This window comes from Cetorhinus maximus, chromosome 17 (genome assembly GCF_964194155.1).
Source record: "Cetorhinus maximus chromosome 17, sCetMax3.hap1.1, whole genome shotgun sequence".
NCBI lineage: Eukaryota > Metazoa > Chordata > Chondrichthyes > Lamniformes > Cetorhinidae > Cetorhinus > Cetorhinus maximus.
In genome coordinates this window covers 13,440,175-13,464,494 of record NC_135895.1, presented here as the reverse complement: position 1 = coordinate 13,464,494, position 24,320 = coordinate 13,440,175, and the positions used below count along the sequence as shown (strand labels likewise).

Below are 24,320 nucleotides of genomic sequence, written 5' to 3'. Positions count from 1 at the left end.
CTGTTTGGTGTCTATAATAAACAGGTACTCTGGTGATACCTTTTACCTGGATTTCTTCACCTTGTACATTTTCAACTTGGCAGAAGTTTGTTCCAGATTTATTTGTTGAGCACCTTTACTTAAATATCTGAAAGTGTGTTCTCTTACTTCAGTGGTAGAAGCACCCATGCCTACTTCCATTTTTGCAATGTGACAGTGATTGGCTCTGTCTTCCCAACTTTCATGTTGAATGAGGAGTAAATGTCAGAATTGGTTGTTTCTGGCTCTCTCACACTGTATACTTCATTGGACTTTGTTTATTGTCTGGAAGCCTGTTTTAACCTTGCTTTGCAATGGGCAGAATCTTGCCCTTGTCGGGTGGGGGGCAGTTGGGAAGCCGACTGCCGCCCGCGATTGAGGCTGGAAGGTGGTTTCCAGGGGATGAGGTTTCCTAAAAAAGTGGCAAAAGCCAGTTGGCCTTTTCGCCTGCTTGCCAACTGTAAGGTTGGACGAGCAGCGAAAAATGTCAAGTCAATTATCTATTTAATGGCCTTAACAGGCCTTTTAATTGTCGGCGGGCATGTTGCTGACTCCAGTGCGCGCCCACTGAACAAAATATCGCGCCACTGTGTGTTGACGTTGGGACGCTCGCCTGACGTCAACGTGCATCATTTTACGCTTGAGTGGGTCGGGCATGTGCCTGGCCGCCGAGCTAAACATTTTGCCCAATGTTTCATTATGTGCCCACTTTTGTGACAAAAATAACACTCCACCTTTTGAAATTGCCAATCATTAAGAGTATGATTGTCTCCGTGTCGATAAAAATGAGTTTTCGAATTTGCTGCTAAGCTGTTTCCTCTAAATTTTCAGTTAGCGGAGGCTGTTTCCCAATTAGCGACGTTGTCCCGGCTTTTCGCACCACTTCCGGCTGACTGTTCCTTCCCAAACGGCGCCATTTTGCGCACCTTGAATTGCTTATGAATCCCTTACAGCGCTTTCCATCACAAGCGCTATTTCTAACGCTTTCTCAAAATCAAGATCCACTTCAGCCAGCAATCTTCGCTCAATAGCATCCTCCTGCACACCACAGACCAAACAATCTCTGAGCATATCATTCTTGGTTTTACCGAAATCACAATGTTCCATTAGCTGTTTTAATTTCACCACGTAGGTAACAAAGACCTCCCCCTTGGGGCTCTATTCCGTGAATTGAAACTGAACCTCTGCATTGTGACTTAGGGCTTGGGTTGGAAATGTCCCCTAACGAGGTCTACTAATTCACTGAAGGTCTTTGAATCCAGGGAACTGGGGGCCATCAAGCTTCAAATTAAACTGTAGGTTTTGCTCCCACAAATAATCAGGAGAATCGTTCTCCTCTTTTCCTCCCCCGTGATTTCATTGGCTTGAATGTTCTGTATATTAAGACCAGTCGTCTGTGACTGGCTCGAAGGGATCGATTCTGCTAAACAGTGGCATGTCAGATGAGTATACCTTCCTTTCTTTTTAATTATCTTAGACACTCACAATCGCTGGGCGAGGGACAGTACAGGATCTGATTTATCCTCATTGCCAGTTTGTTATAGAGTTGATTTTCCAGGCAACTTTTCTTGGTGGAAACATTGATCTTTATTTACAAAGCAGATACATGTGTGCATCAAACTCTGTAACTAAAGAAGAATTTTCTCCTAGAGATTCCCTGCACTGCTAAATCATTGGCTTACACAGATCATGTGATCTTACAACACAGGGTTATTCTTAAAGCTACAGTCCTACGCTTATCAAAACTATAATTACTCCACCCTCCCACTATGAGGAACTGCCATACAATAATTCCCAATTTCTTACACTGTTTAGCCAAGATCATCAACATGTCTGGTGAGAAATTGTGGGCAAGACCTTTATGCTAAGACCTGGCATGGACCTGATGGGCCAAATGACCTCCATCTGTGCCTCAATTACTTCATGATCTAATGCAGCTTTTTATTAACAGGCTTGTTAAGTCTTAAGTAATCTTAAGGAATTCTTTTCATGTAGACAATATTCATCCAAATCAACCTAGACCTCCAATCAACACGAACAATCCCGATCCTAAATTAGGAGACATCAGCAGGGCTAAAGCAGGAGGAACAATTTCAGTCCCCACAGGATTACCGACTGTTGACTTTCCACCATGTAAAATCACAGACCTCCGAGCAACAATAGTTCAAAATAAAGTTCAGCTGGAATGGACAGCACCAGGAGAGGACTATGATCAGGGAACAGGTAATTATTGCTGAATATATGTTACTGATACAGAGTACTTTTTCTAGGAATGATTTGAACAGATAGTCGATGAATTCTGCTGATCAGTGGAGGTATCTCACACGCAGCAGAAAAGCATCTACTCACAGGAAGAGAAGGACCAAGGGATACTGAAGATCGAGTCAAGCCTTGGTGAATTTGGCCAACAAAGCTGTGGTATTGGCTGTTCTGTTTTGAGGAATAATTATGGTGGATGGTGTGAGCAGTGTGCAGGGCAAAGTCTGAAAAACAGCAGTAAAATAAATGACCAGTAATGGTAGCGTTGAGGAATAAATATTGGTCAGGGCCCCGAGGGAACACTATTGCTCTTCATCAAATAGTACTAATGCATATTGTATTCCATCTGATGAAGCTGATTAATGTTCCATTTAGGAACATAGGACTAGGGTTTAGGAGCAGGAATAGGCTATCTGGCCCTTTGAGCCTTCTCTGCCATTCAATAAGATCTGGTTGTGATCTCAGCTCTACTTTCCTGTCTGCCCCCCACCCCACAACCCTTGATTCCCTTGTCTATTAAAAATCTGTCTAGCTCAACCTTGGATTAATTCAATGTCCCAGCCTCCATTACTCTCTGGGGAAGAGAATTCCACAGAATAATGACTCTCTAAGAGAAAAACAAATGTATCCTCATCTCAGTCTTAAAAGGGAGACCACTTATTCTTAAACTGTGTCCCCTGGTTCTAGTCTCCCCCACAAGAAGAAACATTCTCCCGGTTTCTACCCTATCAAGTCCCCTCAGGATCTTATATTTTTCAGTGGTAGTGGGTTTCTCATTCTCAGCACTCTCTGGGTGTAAAGAAGTTTCTCCTGAATTCCTTATTCAATTTATTAGTGTCTGTTATTTATGACCCCTAGTTCTGGAAACACTCGCAAGTAGAAACATCTTCTTCGTGTCCACCCGTCAAACTCTTGAATCACCTTAAAAGCTTCAATCCGGCCCCCCTCAGTTAATTCTCCCCTTAATCGTATCTGCTCTAAGGAGAACAATCACATTTTCTCCAGTTTCTTCACATAACTCAAGTTTCTCAGTTCTGAAGAAAGGTCACAGACCTGAAACGTTCACTCTGTTTTTCTTTCCACAGGTGTTGCCTGACCCGCTGAGTATTTTCAGAATTACTTGAAGTTTCTCACCCCATGTACCTGGCAATTTGCCTTTACATCCTTTCCAACGTCTTGACACCCTTCTTCAAGTGTGATGTGCAGAATTAGGTGGAATACTTCTAACGGTTTAGCAGAAATTCCTTGTTTTTGTACCGCGTATGACTCTATTTATGAAGTCATGGACCCCTGATGTCTTTTTAATCATGTATGAACACATTTATATATTTCCATCTCTTTTTCATTTCCTCTTTTTGTAGCGTCCTACTATGAGATGAGAATGAGTGGGAGGTTCCTACAGCTACGGGACGATTTCTCAAATGCTAAGCTGGTAAACTTGACTAACTTGAGTCCACAACCATATGGCTCAAGGGAAACAGTCACAATTATTCTTCAGGATACAACACTGCAAAATTGGACAAATATCTACTTTGCTGTCCGTGCATATGATAAAATCAAACAGTCCTCGGTGACATCTAATATAGCCAAGGTCTCAAGTACAGCCTTTGTGCCATTGATTGAGCGCCGAAAAGGCTTGAGTAGATCGGATAAGACTTGGATTGCGGTAGCTGTTACAACTATTGTTTTTTTGACCACTGGGACCATGTTTTTCATTCTGTGCAAAAGGAGACGAAGGAGAAAAAACATGGATGAGTAATGTTCTTGCAGTTGGAATGAATTGCATGCACTTAATGAGGCCAATAATCCCGACGTTTAATCTGATTACACTTTGTACACATATAAACTTGATTTGCTTTGTGCGTGAGGGGGCTGCAGGGTGAAAATCCATTGGAATTCTCCAGCATTTACACCATTTTCTGGGGTTTCTCTATCTCTTCTACCAAAGTTATGGTGGACAATGGGAAGACCTCCCATGGAAAGCCGCCCGCTGACTATTTGCTTAACCTCCTGGGGGATGGGGAGAGGTAGGAAGGCTGCACAGTTTTAGTTGGTTATATTCCAGTAGTATCCCAGACACACTCCAGGATGTCTAAGCTTTGGCTATCAGCAATGTATGCATAATCTCTCTTGATTTCATAATTCTGTGTGCAAAATAATTTGTGTATTTGGCTATTTTTGACGTTATGTGTGTTGTCTGCATTAATTAAAAATGTTTTGTGCAATGAGAGTGTTATTTTCTTTGAGTGGCTGATACTATCCTTCAGAAATTCATAAAGAGGTTCGCTAGAACATTACTGGAGTAGATTCCTCACAAGGAAAGTTTAAAAAACAGTATTTTATACAATTAAAGCTTCATACTGGCCGTCATCAAGAATAAGTGACACCTTTTTTGAGTCCAGCCCATGACTTGATGGCTGTTATGACTGATGCAATTGGTACAGCGGAGTTATTTTTAAAATCCTGGAGGGAAACTTTAAACAACTGTCATAACCAATTATTTTAAGTGTTATGTTTGAGATGCGACTCTAAACTCAGGAATCAGGGCGGTTCTCAAGGTTTTACATTAAACAAAATGACAGATTTTATAAATTTACATAGGTAAATATATACAGGTAAAAAATAAATACAGGTAATATATGTACACATGGCTACAAATGGCTACTTTCATAACTTTTAACAAATTCTCAAACTAATCTCCATTGAGGTAACAGCAACCCATAGACTGAACCAAACACCAGGCAAAGCATTTTCATCTTATGAATTCAAAATGAGATTCTTTTCACTGTGGAGCCAGTTGGAGGCTGACAGCTGCCTTTTGATCTTACGTTGCCTCTGCCCTGCACACCCGAAAACTACTGAAGTTATACCTACCACCACTGATTGAATTCAAATTCTCATTGTCTCACCAGTCTCTTTGAACTTTATCTTTTAACAATGAAACCCCTCTTATTGTACCAATTTTGTTAGCAATATAAACATATGGCTTGGTAGCTGATAGAAAGGCATCAAGTTTTCACCCCACTTCCTGAATACTCTATTCAAAATGCAAATACACGCTATCTCTCGAACATATCAAAACTAGTACACATCAAAGCACCCAGACTAGCTGGCTTTAATCGAATTAAGACAGACCCTCAGGCTAAACCTCTATTTTAAAAGAAAAATGTTTTCCAAAATATTATATACATTAATAGCTTCACGACAATGGTCAAGGAGGGTGCATTCATCATGCAGCCAAGCAGGTTGACTATCAACCTGTGAATCCTTCCAACACACACCAATGGCAGGCAGTAAGAGTGGGAACAATTCCTCATCAGCCATGTATGATGGAAAGAATGTTGGAGACTATCATCACTATCCGTAGCTCGAGACCACAACACACATGTAAAATGCGCATGTTGCCACAGCAACTCGGACTCCCTGAGTGAAGTGTAACACATCACCACCAAGTAACAAAATATATCAACAAGGTTCATAAAATGGAAATAAACAAGAAAAGGGAGGCTGAACCATGGATGGAGGGGTATTAGATGACGAAAAGCATGAATGAAGGGGTGCATTTTGAGAAGGCTTTTAAAGGAGGAACTGAGACGTGAAGCAGTTAATGGGTTTAAGGTGGGTGAGATCCAGAGAGTGGGGTCAATGCTCTTCTGCCACCAACCTTTAACTGAAGTGATGGGGAAACCATTAACGTTGCAATCATGTCATAATGAAGCGTATGCTCTAGCTGTAAGTGAGAAAGCTGTTAGTAACTGGGGAAAGTTTTGGACATTATTCTTAAGTATATTTTCCAGGACAAAGCAGCCCACTTGATTGGCACCTCATCCACAAACATTCACTCCATCCACCACCGACGCACAGTGGCAGCAGTGTGTACCATCTACAAGATGCACTGCAGGAATTCACCAAGGTTCCTTCGACAGCACCTTCCAAACCCACAACCACTACCATCTAGAAGGACAAAGGCAGCAGATACATGGGAATACCACCGCCTGGAAGTTCACATTCAAGTCACTCACCATCCTGACTTGGAAATATATCGCCATTCCTTCAATGTCGCTAGGTCAAAATCCTGGAACTCCCTCCCTATCAGCACTGTGGGTGTACCTACACCATATGGACTGCAGCAGTTCAAGAAGGCAGCTCATCACCACCTTATCAAGGGCAACTAGGGATGGGCAATAAATGCTGGCCCAGCCAGAGAAGCCCACATCCCGTGAATGAATAAAAAAAAGTATATGTGAAAATCGGTTTCCACCTGTCTGAGGGAAGGAAAAGGGAGTGTGTCCTGTGTCCTGTGTCCTGTGTCCTCTAGGTTTTATGAATAAACATTAGTTGAGGAAAGACTGGATCCACATTCCACCTTTACTCAGTGAATGAACAACGAATTATAACAGAAAGGAACAAAAGCACCAGAGCCTAGGAGTAAAGACCTTAGATAATGCACCACGTCTTGTTAGGGACTGTAACCTTGTGAGGAATCTTCCGTTCTGGAGTCTACGAGCGGAAAGAAGCTCGGCGAATCCCATGGCAGGGTGGGCAGAAAGTTGTCCCACCATTACCTCAGGGTAATATGCTCCTGTAAAGGGACATTTCATTAAGGTAAAGGAGCCACATAAATATAAGTTGTTGCTGATGAGTTCTTTGCATGTGAACATGGAACTTTACTTGTATAAAACGCAGTTTTCTAAAACTTTCTGTGTGAGAAACTGAACCCAAATAGTAACACAACCCCAGGGGGCCTGCTCTACAAACCTCTAAATGATGGTGTCACCCATCCAAAGAAAACATCACCACGATTGCAAAAAATATTTTTTTATTAGTTTACGTGCAGAAGTAACATCAAAATTAACCAAATAATACAGAGTCCTTCCCTGTAAAGATACACACACTTATCCAAATCCAGCAAATTTAGACATAGGTTGGCAAGAGCCAATATTTAGGTGCAATGCCTGTCAGCTAAATCCATGCAGTTTATGACAAAGCATTAGGAACCTTTTCTTTGTTTGTCTGTCAGCAACTATAAATTCTGCTGCTTGCAGGTTTATACAGAACCAGATGGAAAGAATGCTAGTCTGTCAGTGAATGGTCTATTGCACTGGTTAGCACTATTAAACCAAGCCAGCTGGTCAAGCATCAACTGTGCCTTTTAGTACTCAAGTGTCAGATTATCAAGACTGCTGCCTCATGTTGACTTGGTTCTATGCAGCCATTGCTAATGAGAACTACCCAGAGAGGCCCCACTTACCTCTCCATCAACTCTACACTCCAGGTGTGACAACACTTCAGAAATACCTTATTGGTTGAAGAGTTCTTTGGGGTCATCCTGATGTCACGGAAGGAGTTACGTAACTGCAAATTCTTCCTTCATCCCTTCCTAGCTCCCACAAGAGGAATCTGAGGGAGATATGGGGAGACGGTGGCATAGTGGTAATGTCACTGGCGGAGTAATCCAGAGGCCCCAGGATAATGACCTGGGGACATGGGTACAAATCTCACCACAGTGGAATTTAAATCCAATTAATAAAATCTGGAATTGAAAACTAGCCTCAGTAATGGCATGGCAACTATCATTGATTGTCATTAAAAACCCATCTGGTTCACTAATCCCCCTTAAGGGAAGGAAATTGGCTGGTCTGACTCCACACCAACAGCAATGTGGTTGACTCTTAACTGCCCTCTGAAATGGCCCAGCAAGCCAATCAGTTCAAGGGCAATTAGGGATGGGCAACAAATGCTGGTCTTGCCAGTGACACCCATGTTCCATGAAAGAATAAAAAAAAAGTCACAGAATTGTTAGATTGCAGAAGGAGGCACCAGATCTCTGAATGAGCAATTCACTTAGTGCCAATCCTCTCACTCCTCACCGTAACCCTGCACATCCTTCTTTTCTAGATAACAGTCTAATTCCCTTTTGAATGCCTTATTTCAACCTTCCTCCACCACATTCTCAGGCAATGCATTCCAAACCTTAACCACTTGCTGCATGAAAAAGTTTTTCCTCATGTCGCTTTTGCTTCTTTTGTCCATTGCTTTCAATCTGTGCCCTTTCATTCTTGATCCTTTCATGAGTGGGAACAGTTTCTTCCTATCCACTCTGTCCAGACTCCTCATGATTTTGAATACCTCTATCAAATCTCCCCTTAGCCTTCTTTTCTCCAAGGAACCGAGTCCTAACTTCTCCAATCTATCTTCATAACTGAACTTCCTCACCCCGGGAACCATTCTTGTGAATCTTTTGTTCACTCTTTCCAATGCAAATAACCAAATAGTTGGAAGGTGAATTCTCGTGAAATCCTGGAAGAACATTGTAAATCTGATGTACTGGGATTTCTAGGAGTATCCCGTGGAAGCTATAGCTGATGATAGGGAAGAGCATCATGGAAATTCATAGAAGTTCACAGGCGGAATTTAGTGCCCTCCTCTGAGGTGATCTTAGAGGTGGGGGGGGGGCGGGTGGGGGGCATTTAATTAGGCAGGAGGGTGCTGGGCACCCTGCCACATTCCCACCTCTGCCCCGATTGTGTCTGGGACAGGAAGGCTTGTGGAGGGCCTTCCCACCCCCATCGTCAACTGAGGGCTTTAAATGGCCAATTAATGCCCCACTTCAGGGCCTCATCCCACCCCCCCCATTGGCATTCAACTAGCGATTGTTTTAATTGTAGCGGCGGGTGAGTGGGGCAGTTGCCAAGCAGGGAGTCTGAAAAGCAAACTTTGTTGCATTTACTTGCGGGCTCCCGGGTGCAGCGACAGTGGTGGGAGGGGGTCCCTCATTCAGAATCACTCAGTGCCTGATTGAGGAGCCCAGCATCAGGAGGGGGCCAGTGCCTGCTGAGAGCCACCGTCCCTCCACCTCCTTGCTGCTGATCCCCCTCCCTCCCATCCCCTGCAACACCCTCTCCGCAGCCCCCATCCTGCCCTCATCCACTACCAGTGGTCTGGGCCCCTCGCCAATCCTGAGTCTCTGGTGGGTGCATTGCTGACGGCTGCCACCGCTCCCGCTGGCACTGTTGAGCAATGGACAGCGGCCAACCTCCGATTAGCTGCAAATCAAAAACAGAATTGCCTGGAAAAACTCAGCAGGTCTGGCAGCATCGGCGCCGATTAGCTGGCAGCTCTCAGGGGCGGGGTTTCCGCCCCCCACCCCCACCACCCCCGCCCCCCAGGGTTCATGAACCCAGGGAAGGCCTGCTGCTGGCCACATAAGTGCCTAATTGGCACTTAATTCAGTGTACCTTCCCCAAAGGAGGTGATGCGGAGATCTCGCGGGCTCCCTATTTAATCCCTTCGCCAGGATTAAATACTGACCTATATGTGCATAAAGTGTAACGTGATAGTGTTTGGATTTTAAGCCTCATTTATGACATGCTGCATGCTAATTTCTACTGTAAAGGCTTAGACTTTAGATATTTATTATTCTTCATCTACAAATATTCTTTTTTAGCTTATTTTGTGCACAGCACAATTGGTGATCCCAGTGATGAGGCACGCAATAATTGCGACAACAGCTACAATTAAAATAATCGCCATTATACTGATGCCTTTTGCGTGCTCCATCAATGGCACATAGACAGAAGCCTTGGCTACGTTAGACATTTCAGAGGACTGATTGATTTTGTCATATGCACAGAGAGCGAAGTAGATAGTTGTCCCATTTTGCAGCTCTGTATTTTCAGGAACAAATGCAGCTGTTTCACTTGAGCCACACGGGTCGTGGATTCAAGCTGGTTAAGTTAACCAGAGCTGCTGTTGAGAAATTGTCCCATAGCTGTAGGAGGCTGTCATTCATTCTCACCTCATAGCGAGACGCTAAGAAATGAAGAAATAAAATAAATTAGAAGGAAACGAATGCATTCACAAACGACTGAAAACAGCTGAGCTTTTTCCTACTGACATGAGCCACTGCAGATTGCTGGTTACCCACGTGTGGACAAAGGTTGGCTTTTGGTGGAAAGTGCATTGATAACCTAACCAATCAAGACTGTATCCTCAGAAATCAATTAGGTGACCAATTCATTTTTTTTTTCTGAATTAACAAAACAATTCAATTTATAGTACAAATCCATCGTACAATGCTTTTATGAAAAACGGTCATGTAATGTGATTGCCTGTTAAATTTGTATCTCTTGCTGTAGGCCTCTCTGCCTCCCCACCACAACAAAGATGTTCCATAGCCAGGCTTTCGATGTGCTTGGAGTCAAACTATGTCCGGCGACACTCTTGTGAAGCATTTTGGGGCATTTAGGAACATAGGAACAAAGGATTTAGGAAAAGGAGTAGGCCATTCAGCCTTTGAGCCTGCTGCACCATTCAATTAGGTGAGGCTGATCTGATTGTGGTCTCAACTGCACTTTCCTGTCTGTGTCCCACCCCCTAGCACCACCCCCCATCCCCTCCCCCCACTCAACTCCCCCGCAATAATTTTTGGCTCCCTTAAAAATCTGTCAAACTCAGCCTTGAATAAACTTGATGACCCAGCCTCTGAGAAAGAGAATTCCACATACTAACAACCCTCTGAGAGATATAATTCTCCTCATCTCAAAAAAGGAAGACCTCTTATTCTTAAGCTCTGCTCCCTTGTTCTAACATCCCTCAGAAGTGAAAACACCCTATCAGGTCCCCTCAGGATCTTACATGTTTCAATCAGATCACCTCTTATTCTTCTAAACTCCAATGGGTATAGGCCCAACCTGTTAAACCTTTCTTCATAAGTAAGGCCCTTATGCCAGGAATCAGTCCTTTTATTGTGTTAAGGGCGCCATGTAAAACATGTGCAAAAGCAAAATACTGTGGATGCTGGAAATCTGAAATAAAAACAGAAAATGCCGGAAATATTCAAGCGGTCAGGCAACATCTGTGGAGAGAGCGGGAGAGGGAGAAACAAAAACAGAGTTAGCCTTTCAGGTCAATGTCCTATCACCAGAATCGGAAACGTTAACTCTGTTTTTCTCTCTCCACAGGTGCTGCCACACCTGGTGTATATTTCCAGCATGTTGTTTCTATTTTACATAAAACAAGCTTTTTGGTAGTACAGAACTTGAGTATTGCTGAAATAAAGAGACTTTTTTTGTCAAGGCTTTTCGTCTTGCACTCATCAGGACAATTGGCAAGAAAATGCCAATGTCAGGGGGAAAACAACAATTTATACTGTAAGAGAAGAGAGTGCTGATTGGTTGACAAGTGGACTCTGATTGGTAGAGGAATTGCCATGGAAAATGCACCAATTGATAGTGACTGACAGTCAACTGCCAAGAATTGTTTGAAATTTAAACCAGGAAGCTTTACTCTGGTTGGTCAAGACATTGTCCTGGGGAATGAAACAGTAAATGGCTGTCACTTATTTTGTTTAGCTGAAATAGGCGCAACGTGTGTACAAGTTCTTTCTGTCTGCAAAGAACAGGATCCTGTGTATTAATATTTGTAGCCTCCAGTAAACGTAACTGCACCACATTGCGAGCCCGACTGACAATCTTAAATCGGAGTCCACTTGCTAACCATTGGCATTTTCTTGCGAAATGAGTGCAAGACAAAAAGCTCCGACAAAAGAGTCTCCTTTCTTTCAGCAACTAAACAAGCTTGTTGCTATATGTCATACTCAACATCAGATGCTAATTTCAGGATTATGTGAACACATTTCGTTTGCTTCTATATTTCTTCGGTCTCATTCCAATTTTGAGTGGCACCTCCTGGTGCCATTTCAACTGTGTGTACGTTCATGTGATTAGATTGCAGCTGGTGCCAAGTCACTTTCTAACCTCTTGGCCATGAATGTAACTTCATGACGGGCCTCAGAACAGAATCCGTCTGAATTAAGATCATTTTTTGTCCTGAATGGAGCAACTTGGAATATTTCGTGAAGCAGACTATTTGAAAAGGAAAGCAAAATACTACAGATGCTGGAGACCTGAAATAAAAACAAAAAATGCCAGAAAAACTCAGCAGGTCTGTCAGCATCTGTGGAGAGAGAAAGAGAGTTGACATTTCGAGCCCAAAGTGACTCTCCTTCGGAACAAAGCCTCTTCTTCCGAAGAATAGCCATATTGGACTGGGAATGTTGGGTGGAATTTTCTAGTCCCGCCCGCCACAGGACCGGAAAATCCCTGTCCGAAGCTAACGGACCTTTTGCTGGTCCATCAAATTTTTGTCTCACCTGCGACAATTCCTGTGGTGGGCGGGGTCAAGAAATCCCACCCTACATCTCTGTTTCTCTCTTCACAGATGCTGCCAGACCTGCTGAGTTTTTCCAGCACTACTTGTTCTTATTTGAAAAGAAAAGCTGGTTTACTGACTAAACCACATCGTGGCCCATTTGTGACAATCTTGCCTCTTGGTCAGGAGGTCGTGACCTCAAGTCCCCATTCCAGATGTTGAGCTTATGATCTAGGCTGACACTTTGGTCTAAGCAGCTATCTTTCAAATGAGACAATAAATTGAGGTGGCTCCTACTGAGATGAATAAAATGTGTAGTGGTATTATTTCACAAGGAGCAATGGAGTTCCCCGAGGTACCTTGACCAACATTAATCATTCAACCAACAGAACCTGGATCAGATTGACTAGTCAATTATCTCTCAGCTAAAAGCCACTTAATGTACTTTACCAATAACAAAATATATCACCAATATTTTACTTGAATTTCAATATTCCTTGATCCCTCTTTGCCTGTGGTAAATACGTTTCATCTGTGTGTGATATCTACATACATACGAACATATGAATTAGGAGCAGCAGTAGGCCATTCGGCCCTTCAAGCCTGCTCCACCATTGAATAAAATATGGCTGGCCTGTTTGTGGCCTCAATGCCACTTTCCTTCCTACCATGCCCCATCCCCCCCCCACCACCCATACCCTTTGACTTCCTTGTTGATCAAGGCACTTAACCGGACAGCCATGTGCCTTCCCTAGAATCAAGGGCCCCGGGGTGGACGTCCCACCAAGCAAGAGCTGCCAGCCAATCAGAAGCCAGCAGCTCTATTGAACAGCAGCATCATGGGGGAGGCGGTGGTTGCTGCCGGAATGACATCCATCCAAGTATCGTTGCTGGATAGGCTCACAGGAATATAGGAGCAGGAGTAGGCCATTCGTCCTTTCGAGCCTGCTCCGCCATTCAATGCAATCATGGTTGATCTTCTACCTCAAAGCCATTTACCCACACTATCCTCATATCCCTTCATATCTTTAATACCTAGAAATCTATCGATCTCTGTTTTGAACATAATGACTGAGCCTCTGGGGTAGAGAATTCCAACGATTCACCAATCTCTGAGTGAAGAAATTCCTCCTTATCTCAGTCTTAAATGGTCTACCTCTTATTCTGAGACTGTGTACCTTGGTTCTAGAGCCGCCCAGCCAAGGGAAACATCCTTCCTGCCCTGTCGAGCCCTCTAAGAATCTTGTATGCTTCAATAAAATCACCGCTCATTCTTCTAAACTCTAGAGACTACAGGCCCAGTCTCCTCAATCTCTCCTCATAGGACCATCCTGCCATTCCAGGGATCAGCCTAGTGAACATACTTTCCACTCCCTCTATCACAAGTCTGCCCTTCCTTAGATAAGGAGACCAAAACTGTACACAATACTCTAGGTGTGCTCTCATCAAAGGCTCTCTACAACTGCAGCAAGACTTCTTTACTCTTGTACTCAAATCCTCTTGCAATAAAGGCTGCAGGATCCCAGGCCACAGATGATCAATGGCGGGAGAGGGGTTGTGGGGTGGGCACCACAGGGGAAGGTGGTGACAGAGGTTGGCAGCAAGCGTGGGCGGGTGACTTTTAGCGGGCCCCCTCCCTCCCTGATGCCACCTCCCTCGATCAGGCACTGGGTACCTTTTGGATGAGGAATCCCGCCCCACCGGGACCCTGCCCGGTTTGCTTGTCGTGCTCGCCGCATGTTGAGTCCTCTAGATGCCGCTGGGTTAACACTGGGGCGGTGGGATAAGGCCTTTAAGTGGTCCTTAGTTGCCCACCTAAGGGCCTCAAATGGCAGTGAGGCAAGAAGGCCACCCACGGGTCTTCCCACCATGGACATAATTGGGGTGGAGGTGGGAAGATGGCGAGACCCCCACCCACGACCCTCCTGTCTGATTATATGCTCCTCCCACCACCAAACTCGTCATGAGGAAAGGGCATTAAATTTCGTCCAATGTTTTTTAGCTCCTGCTCAGTCCTGACCTGGAGCATCAGTTGGGCCCCACTTCCACCAGTTATCAAAGAACAAAGAACAAAGAACAAAGAAAAGTACAGCACAGGAACAGGCCCTTCGGCCCTCCAAGCCTGCGCCGATCATATTGCCCGTCAACTAAAGCATTTTGCACTTCCGGGGTCCGTATCCCTCTATTCCCATCCTATTCATGTATTTGTCAAGCTGCCTCTTAAACACCATTATCGTATTTGCTTCCACCACCTCCTCTGGCAGCGAATTCCAGACACTCATTACCCTCTGCATAAAAAACTCGCTTCGCACATCTCCTCTAAAGTTTTCGCCTCTCACCTTAGATCTATGTCCCCTATTAATTGGCTCTTCCACCCTGGGAAAAAGCTTCTGACTATCTACTCTGTCCATGCTACTCATAATTTTGTAAACTTCTATCAAGTCGTCCCTCAATCTCCGTCGCTCTAGTGAGAACAATCCGAGTTTCTCCAACCTCTCCTCATAGCTAATAACCTCCAGACCAGGCAGCATCCTGGTAAACCTCCTCTGTACCCTCTCCAACGCCTCCATATCCTTCTGGTAATGTGGTGACCAGAATTGCACACAATATTCCAAGTGTGGCCTAACCAAGGTTCTATACAGCTGCAGCATGACTTCCCAGCTTTTATACTCAATACCCCTGCCAATGAAGGCAAGCATGCCATATGCCTTCCTGACTACCTTATCCACGTGCATTGCCACTTTCAGTGACCTGTGGACCTGTACACCCAAATCCTTCTGCCTGTCGATGCACTTAAGGGTTCTGCCATTTACTGTATAATTCCTGCCTGTATTAGACCTTCCAAAATGCATTATCTCGCATTTGTCCGGATTAAACTCCATCTGCCATTTGTCCGTCCAAGTCTCCAACCGATCTATATCCCATTGTATCCTTTGACAATCCTCTTCACTATCTGCAACTCCTCCAACCTTAGTGTCATTTGCAAACTTACTAATTAGCCCAGTTACATTTTCCTCCAAATCATTTATGTATATTACAAACAGCAAAGGTCCCAGCACTGATCCCTGCGGAATTCCACTAGTCATAGGTCTCCATTCAGAAAAGCACCCTTCCACTGCTACACTTTGTCATCTATGACCAAGCCAATTCTGTATCCATCTTGCCAGCTCACCTCTGATCCCGTGTGACTTTACCTTCTGCACCAGTCTGCCATGAGGGACCTTGTCAAAGGCCTTACTGAAATCCATGTATATAACATCCACTGCCCTTCCATCGTCGATCATCTTTGTCACTTCCTCGAAAAACGCGATCAAGTTAGTGAGACACGACCTCCCCTTCACAAAACCATGCTGCCTCCCACTAATACGCCCATTTGCTTCCAAATGGTAGTGAATCCTGTCACGAAGAATCTTCTCCAATAATTTCCCTACCACTGACGTAAGGCTCACCGGCCTGTAATTTCCTGGATTATCCCTGCTACCCTTCTTAAACAATGGAACAACATTGGCCATTCTCCAGTCCTCTGGGACCTCACCTGTAGCCAGTGAGGATACAAAAATTTCTTTCAAGGCCCCAGAAATCTCTTCCCTTGCCTCCCTCAGTACTCTGGGGTAGATCCCATCTGGGGACTTATCCACCTTAATATTCTTCAAGATGCCTAACACCTCCTTTTTTTTGATCTCAACATGATCCAGGCTATCAACACACTCTTCCCTAGACAAATCGACCGCTAAGTCCTTCTCTTTGGTGAATATTGATGAGAAGTATTCATTTAATATCTCTCCCATTTCTTCTGGCTCCACACACAGATTCCCACCTCTGTCCCTGAGTGGGCCTACCCTTTCCCTGGCTACCCTCTTGCTTTTTACATATGTATAAAAGGCCTTGGAATTTTCCTTAATCCTGGTTGCCAGTGACTTTTCATGACCCCTTTTAGCCCTCCTGAGTCCTTGCTTAAGTTTCTTCCTACTTTCTTTGTATTCTTCATGGGCTTCATCTGTTCCCAGCCTTCTAGCCCTTACGAATGCTTCCCTTTTCTTTTTGACTAATCTCACAATATCCTTCGTTATCCAAGGTTCCTGTTAGAGAGGGGGACAGCCACAGGGGATTTCTGCACTGACTGCCTGCCCCTTCTAGCGGTCACCCATCTATCTGTCTGTACCTTGGGTGTGACCACGTCTCCAAAACTCCTGTCAATGACGCTTTCCGCCACCTGAATGCTCCTAAGTGCATCCAACTGCTGCTCCAACCGATCCATGAGGTCTGTGAGGAGCTGCAGTTGGGTACACTTCCTGCAGATGTAATTGTCCGGGACACTTGAAGCATCACAGATTTCCCACATCCCACAGGTGAAGCACTTCACCCCAGCAACTGCCATTTCTAGAACTATTTAATAAATTAATTTAAATCTAATAACTGCTTATTGACTCCTTATTAACTATACGTTCCCTAGGGCTAGATTTCTACTATAAATGCTAAATTCTGAGAACAGTAATCCCCTGATTCTGGTCTAGATACCCTCTACTTATTAATTAAGTGATTAATTTATTTGGTTTAATTAGTTTAACAATGTTTTAGTTTCAAATTCAGTGTAGATTCTCTACCAGCCAATCAGGTCACAGATTTACCATGACGCCACTTTTAATTGTTTTTTTTAAGACCCGAGGTCCGCGAATCCCCGAAGTAAGGTTTTTATACTCACCTCTCTGGAACTCTGCCCTCCGACTCTGCTCCCTGGAACTAGGGAGATCAGGGAGATATGGCTGGTGGGAGGCGATGTAGCTGTACCGTTGCTTCAACAGATCCTGATTGAGAACTGGGCCTCAGGGATTTCTAATGTTCAGGAGGTCTTCACCCCTTACTCGTGCCTCACTTCTTATGTTGATGCACTGGTAGAATGTTGGAAGGCTCCACCCTCACAAAGCCAGCTTTCGGGATTGGCAATGTGATGTGCAAAGAGCTGTCAAAGCTAACCCATGTCATAAAGCCTTTCTGTACCTCCTTATTGAATGGAAGCTAAAATCAGACATATCCACTTTTCAGATACTTACTTTATAAGTTTTGGCATGCCCAGTACAGGCATGAAGATGTTACACATTTTGAAGCTATGTTTTTAGAAAGTGAACACAAAAGCCATTAAGATGGACTGCAGCATACCACATGGCTTTTGGCATTTTAACGAAAGGCATTAGAGTTGCGGCCAATACCTGACTAAATATGGATCTGTGTGAAGGAACCTCTCAGGCATTTGTGAGATTCATACATCTCATTGTTTAAGGATGGACCAAAACCCACAGACAATGGGGTCTGCAGACAACTCGTTTCTCCAGGGACAAAAGAGTCATCGAAAGTCAATGGGTTTTAGATGAACGTGAATTGGATCCCATTGTGATGGTCCCTCATCCAAACACAAAGTCCTTGACTGTCTGAAACTCTCAAAGTGTGGAAAGCCACAACACAAGATGTTTATCAGCCTAACACACCACCTATTTGGAAAAGGACTTTGGCCTTGTAACAGGTCAGATTGATAAGATAGCCATGTTTGTTGTCTGTTTTTAAAATAACTGCTGAAGCTGTTCTGAGGAAGCGAGAGTTACAGAAAGCCATGAAACCAGCTGCAGCCAACTAAGTAGCCAAGGTAATAAACAGCCACACCTTGAAAGTATGAGAAGGACTCTCTCCAACCTGTTCCAACTTCTCAGTTTACCTGAGAATTAACCTCCTGGCAATTCTACTACAAGAAGCCTCACAGCTTATTGAGAATTTTCTGCTTTTCAACATCTTCACTCCAGCCAAAGCATCAATTCATCTAAGAAACTATAGGCCTGCTGGGAAATAAACCAAAATAATCCCAAGTTGTATTGCTTTTTTCTTCATCTGTAGTTATTTTTTGTTTGAGTGATAGTGTGTGTGAGTTGAGTGAGTGCAACATCATGCTTTTAAACCTCTAGTGCAAGTGTGGGATAATAAATAACCTTTCTCTTTAACCTCACAAAAAAGCTTGTTACTAAAGTTATTTAAATTGGGACAAAGCATTCTGAGGGTAAGAAAATACACACACCTCACATACAAAACACTTTGATTACGGAAATAAGAAAACACATAAATTCTGTCTGTGACAGTATATGTTCTATTTCACAGGGTCAAATTATGTATCCTAACTAGACCATCATTAGAAAGGTCCTGAGGACCAGTGGGTTGTTCAATTATAGCTGTCACTTTTCCAAACAGGACAGGTAAAAATCCCTGACTGGCTTCTGCATAGATTATCATTGGGCTAGTTGAATCCTTTCTGTTGATATGTGCATTGATTGTGGCTGGGGGAACTTTCTCATCTGCTGCTCGGGATGTTACTGTGATAGTTATAACCTGCTTGATTCCAGGATTCAGGATACTATACTTTCAAGGTCCTGTCTGGGAAAAAAAATACTCATTGTTAATTGTAGGACAGATAGGAGCTCCCTCCATGACTTGTTCAGGAAAGTCACAAACACGATTGCTGGTCTGTGGTAACTGAGCTGATCTCAGCTGAGGCTCTACATTTGGCCTCAGTGCCGTTTGTTGGGAAGGGAAGGAATGGTGAGGACACCTACTCCTGATTGCTATCCAGTCAACACCATTAGAAGCTGTTCTGCACGAAGGTCAGTGAACTGAGGATTGGACTTAATTGGGGCGTCTCCCATGCTTGAAGCCCCAAGGCTGTCATTCAGATTGAATGAATGTTTCCTGGTGCCGAGCGTTATCACCAATTGCACTGGAAGCTGTGCAATGCAGAAATGATACATTTCACACTCTGGGAATTGGTAGGAAAAGAAACCATTGGCTTCATTCCATTTGAACAATGTACTCAACTGGCCAATGACAGACAACACTCGAAAGGCTGTGGTGTATAATGGTACCTTGTCTGAATGAAGGATGGATGGCCGTAAACAAACTACACTTGGACAATACCACCGGAATGAAAGGTTAGATAGATAGGAAATAGATTGTGAAACATTAAGAATTAAAGTAAAAACTGAAGACGCTGGAGAAGCTCAGCAGGTCTGGCAGTATCTGTAGAGAGAGAGAAAAATGTTTCGAGTCCATATGAACCTTCTTCAGAGCTGAAGAGGGTTAGAAATGTAATGGGTTTAATAACGGTTGAAAAGGAGCAGGTGGAGCAAAATAGAAGGTCAGGGATAGGTGGGAGCTCAGGAGATATTGACAATGATGTCATGGAGACAAGACAAAGGGAGTGGTAATGATTGTGTTAAAGACTGAGGCAGGTGCTAATAGTGGCATAAAGATCAGATAGCAGAATGTGTTACGCCATCTTAAACAGTATAAAATCCACCACATTTCTTATTATCTCTGAAGAAGTCATACGGACTTGAAATGTTAACTCTGTTTCTCTCTCCATAGGTGCTGCTAGACCTGCTGAGTTTTTCCAGAATATTCAGTTTTTATTTCAAATTTCCAGCATCCGCAGTATTTTGCTTTTTTTTTAAATTAAAGCATGTGAGTTGATACACACCTGTGCAGTTCCATTAATCTGAGGACGGGCTGTATGTACAGTTTGATCTATCCTAAAGTCACTGTTGTTGTATATCCTTCCATTGGGGTCATGTACAAACGCATCTGGTGTCTGTGTCTCCCATGTAACTGCAAAAAAATGTGCCATTCCCAACAGTTTTATTGATAAAAACTGTACTATTCAGCCAACAACTGGAGACAATCCTCATTGCAGAACTTTCAAGTTGGGATGGAACAAATAGAATTATTATACAGGGTGGTTTACTGTTAAGCACTTGTTTAGCACAAGAAAATTGGAAAGTCATTTTCTTAGGGTAATCCAACCTGAATTGATTGTTGACTAATGTCACCGTTCCCTGATACTAATGAAGGCATCGTTTAATCCATTTGTATCCAGGTTAGCAATGGCTACAAACTGTAAACCCCCTAAAGAGTGAGAAGGAAAAAAAAGTTATAAATACAGTGATTACCCATGGTCAATGTGACAAAAGTATAATAATTCTCATAATATTTTTCTGGTTTATGGTAAAGTAAATTTATGGGTGTAAGTATAGGCGGTTCTGTCTGTGTGATTTAATTACATTTGGAGTCAAGTAGACTGCAAGGTTGAAATCATTAAAAGAAGCTAGGAATAGAAATGTGCTTGAAATGCAAATGAGTAAACATGAATGCTGGCTTAGCATATAAGGTGTGAAGGAAATTTTCATTTTTTTTAGATAGATGAAGGAATTGTTTGGATTTCAAAGGGATCTTAGTCTGTTTACAACTAGCCAGATAAGCAAGGCTAAGGAGTATGTTTATTTTCCCAAAGGTTACTGACAATATTGGCAACATGAAAGTTTTTATGTTATGAGGAAGATACAGCTTCAAAGACATATGGAACAATAGAATTTACATATTAAAGAGAGAGAAACATATATAAAGGAGAATGAAAGACTATGTGAGGAGAGGGTCATGTAAGATCTAACAGGAGTGCGTGAAACAGCCTTCAAGAAGCCTCCAGCCATGGCTATGTGAAGCAACTGAGGTTGAGGAAGCCATTTGGAATTCCACTGTCAAGTGGGTACTGTGTTAACTTGCTGATTTTGTTTTAAATTTAAAATCTATTTTTGACTGTTGCCTTAAGGGGGTGTGTAACTAGGAGTCAGGTTAATTAGGAATTTTAGGAGTTGTTATAATAGTAAGTAATTTGTTGTCTTTGGTATGTGTTTGAAATCTTTTATTTTGTTAATAAATATTTTAATCTAATTTTTAAAATCTCTAAAGGTCTTGGTGGACTCATTACTTCTGAATTCAGTGCACACATCTTCTCATAATGAATACAAATTGCAAAACTGTTGTGATAGCATGACCAAGTTTCCCTTGTGGATTTGGTCCACCTGGTACACATCATCTGCCACGCCATAACACTCAGTGCCAAGTAAAACAATTCAGGATTGGGCACCGCCATTTGACAGAATTCTGCCCAATGGCCACGTAGCTGGGACTAGATCTATTTAACATGGCAGTCCCAATTTTAATCCTGCCTGCCCAGAAGGAATCATGTAGGAAGGGTGTAACCTGGCAGCCAGACATTACCCGCTTTTCTCTTGCCTCCCACACCTGCAATTTTAACAGTAAGTTTAGGACCTGAATTGTGAGAGACCAGCACTATGCATATGGTCTTTTTTTATTATTTCATAGGATGTGGGCACCGCAGGCAAGGCCAACATTTGTTACCCTAATTGCTTATGAAGTGAATGGCTTGCTTGCCCACAAAAGGCAGTTAAGGCCTGGAATCCCATGTCAGTCAGATCAGGTAAGGACGGCAGATTTCCTTCCCTAAGGGGCAACAGTGAACCAGGTGGGTTTTTACAACTATCAAAGATGATAATTGTCATAGTCACCATTACTAACACTTGTTTTACATTCCAGATTTTTTAAAGGAATTTAAACTCCACCAGCTACTCTGGTGGATTTGAGCCCATATCCTCCGAGCATTAGCCTAGGCCTCTGGATTACTAAACCAGTGGCATTACCATTACACCAATGTCCCTCATACTCTGTTGCTGATTTATCTTTCATATTGGTCCAGATTTTAGCCCAGCTGTGCTTTTAGTACAGGGGGCTGTTTGCAAGAATGGGTTTCCTGAATGTCCTGCAGTTTTTAACACTTTTAGCATTTTTGTTATTCTTTCATGGGTTGTGGGCATCAGTGGCTAGGCCAGCAATTTTTTTATTGCCCATCCCTAATTGCCCCTTTAGAAGGAGGTGGTGAGCTGCCTCCTTGAACTGCTGCAGTCCCTGTGGTGTAGGTACACCCACAGTGCTGTTAGGGAGTGAATTTCCAGGATTTTAACCCATCAACACTGAAGGAACGGTGATAGAGTTCCAAGTCAGGATGGTACGTGGCTTAGAGTGGAACTTCCAGGTGGTGGTGTTCCCATGTGTCTGCTGCCCTTGTCCTTCTAGATGGTAGAGGTCACGGGTTGGGGAGTGCTGTCAAAGGAGAACTTCAGGACCCTTTAAATTTTTTTCTGTTCATTTCTCCCCTACAGGCAGCTTGATTGACAGGTGGGGAAGCCTGTCAGGCAGGGAAGCCTGCAATACAAGGCCGCAGTTGAGGAGATCAGGTGTGTCCAATAAGGCGGTGGGGGGCCGGTGTTTGTTGATAATGAGGAACGGTCTCCTGATTGAAGGAGGGGGAATCTGATGCTGGTTTGTGGGGGAGCATTAGGCGGTAGGAGGGGTACAATGCTGGTTGTAGTGAGCAGGCGGTGGTGGGGAGTTGTTCTGATGTTGCTGGGATGATCTGCTGTTGGGTCTAGGGAGGGCAGATAATGACTGGGAGCTCTAATGGTGGCCAGTGGGGTCTGACTTTCGGGGTTCCACTAGTCGTTAGGGGGAGTCCATGATGGGAGGAGTGTCTACTGGTTGGGATGGTAGTTTACTGAGTAACTTATTGGGCCTGGGGAAATCACTCCTGCTCCTCCTGGTCCACAAGCAGTGCTGGAAAGGCCTGGATTCAGCCCTTCTCACCTCCTTTCACCTGTTGGATTTTCCAAGGCCTGGGAAACCCAGCCAACTTGAGTTAAGAATAGAAAGATTGTTAACATGAAGGCAAGCAACCTCGTTACAATATTTAAATAATCAGCCCACCTACTGCGAATGTATTGACCATCTGCTCTGCATCCTGCCTATGTTCACAGAATCACAAAATTGGTACAGTACAGAAGGAGGCCATTCAGCCTGTTAAGCGCCAGATCTCCAAAGGAACAATTCACCTCATGCCACTCTCCCGCATTCTCCCCGTAATCCTGCACATTCTTCCTTTTTAGATCCAAATCCAAATCCCTCTTGAACACCTCAATTTGAACCTGCCTCCACTACACACTGAGGCCGTACATTCCAGATCTTAACCACTGCTGTGTGAAAATGTTTTTCCTTATGTCACCATTGCTTATTTTGCCAATTGCTTTAAGCCTCTGCCCTTTTGTTCTTGATTCTTCAACCAATGGGAACAGCTTTTCCTTATCCATTCTGTCCAGGCCCCTGAATACCTCTATCAAATCTCCTCTCAATCTTCTCTTTTCCAAAGGAAACAGTCGCAATTTCTCCAATCTATATTCATCACTGAAGTTCCTCATCCCTGGAACCATTCTCGTGAATCTTTTCTGCACCTCCTTTAATGCCTTCACATCTTTCCTGATTTGTGGTGCCTAGAACTGGCCGCAAAACTCTAGTGAAGGCCACTCCAATGTCCTTTACTGGTTCCACATGTTGCAACCAGAAGTGTGTGGCTTTGAGGTATGTTGAGTTCTCGTTTCATATTTATTTTGCATTTCAACCTCAGACTTCAACTATTTACAGTTAATGATGGAAATAACACAATAGAGCCATATACCCAGGTTTGCTGATGACATAACATCGGTGCTATTATTATTTTAATCGCTTCACCATTGGCAGCCATGCTTTTGGGTGCCTGGACTCCTTGACTCCAAAATTCATTCCCTAATCCTCTCCAGTTCTCTGCTTCTCTCTCCGCCTTTAAGGTGATCCTTAAAAGCTACCTCTTGACCAAATGTTTTGTCACCTGACCTAATGGGCAGGGTTTTCTGGCTCTGCCCACTGCCAGGGTCATCCGGTCCCACCGAAAGTCAATGGACTTTCAGCTGGGCCACCGAATCTCCCACAGCGGGTCCCACCACAATGGGGCCGGAAAACCCAGGCCAATATCTCCTTTGTAGCTCGATGATAAATTTTGTTTGATAATGCTCCTGTGAAGCACCTTGGAATATTTTACAACATTAAAGGTGCCGTATAAATGTAAGTTGCCGTTTTATTGTAGCTGTAAAGAATTTCACCGCCTTTGATGACATTCATTGGCAGGAACACAAATC

At 43.5% G+C, this 24,320-nt stretch overlaps 2 protein-coding genes across 2 annotated transcripts in view; one reads left to right on the top strand and one right to left on the bottom strand.

Annotated features, from left to right (window-relative positions):
• LOC144692183 (calcium-activated chloride channel regulator 1-like) overlaps positions 1 to 4,502 on the top strand; it is a 31,122-nt gene extending 26,620 nt beyond the window's left edge. The window contains exons 13-14 of the mRNA XM_078560727.1: positions 2,014 to 2,241; positions 3,639 to 4,502. Coding sequence (XP_078416853.1) covers positions 2,014 to 2,241; positions 3,639 to 4,036 — 626 coding nt within the window. The 3' untranslated portion in view covers positions 4,037 to 4,502. The remainder of the gene's footprint in view (positions 1 to 2,013; positions 2,242 to 3,638) is intronic.
• Positions 4,503 to 9,720: 5,218 nt separating this feature from the next.
• The window catches only part of LOC144692822 (calcium-activated chloride channel regulator 1-like), an 85,277-nt gene continuing 70,677 nt past the window's right edge, over positions 9,721 to 24,320 (bottom strand). The window contains 2 exon segments of the mRNA XM_078561897.1: positions 9,721 to 9,984; positions 9,986 to 10,089. Of these exon segments, the coding sequence (XP_078418023.1) occupies positions 9,721 to 9,984; positions 9,986 to 10,089 (368 nt within the window).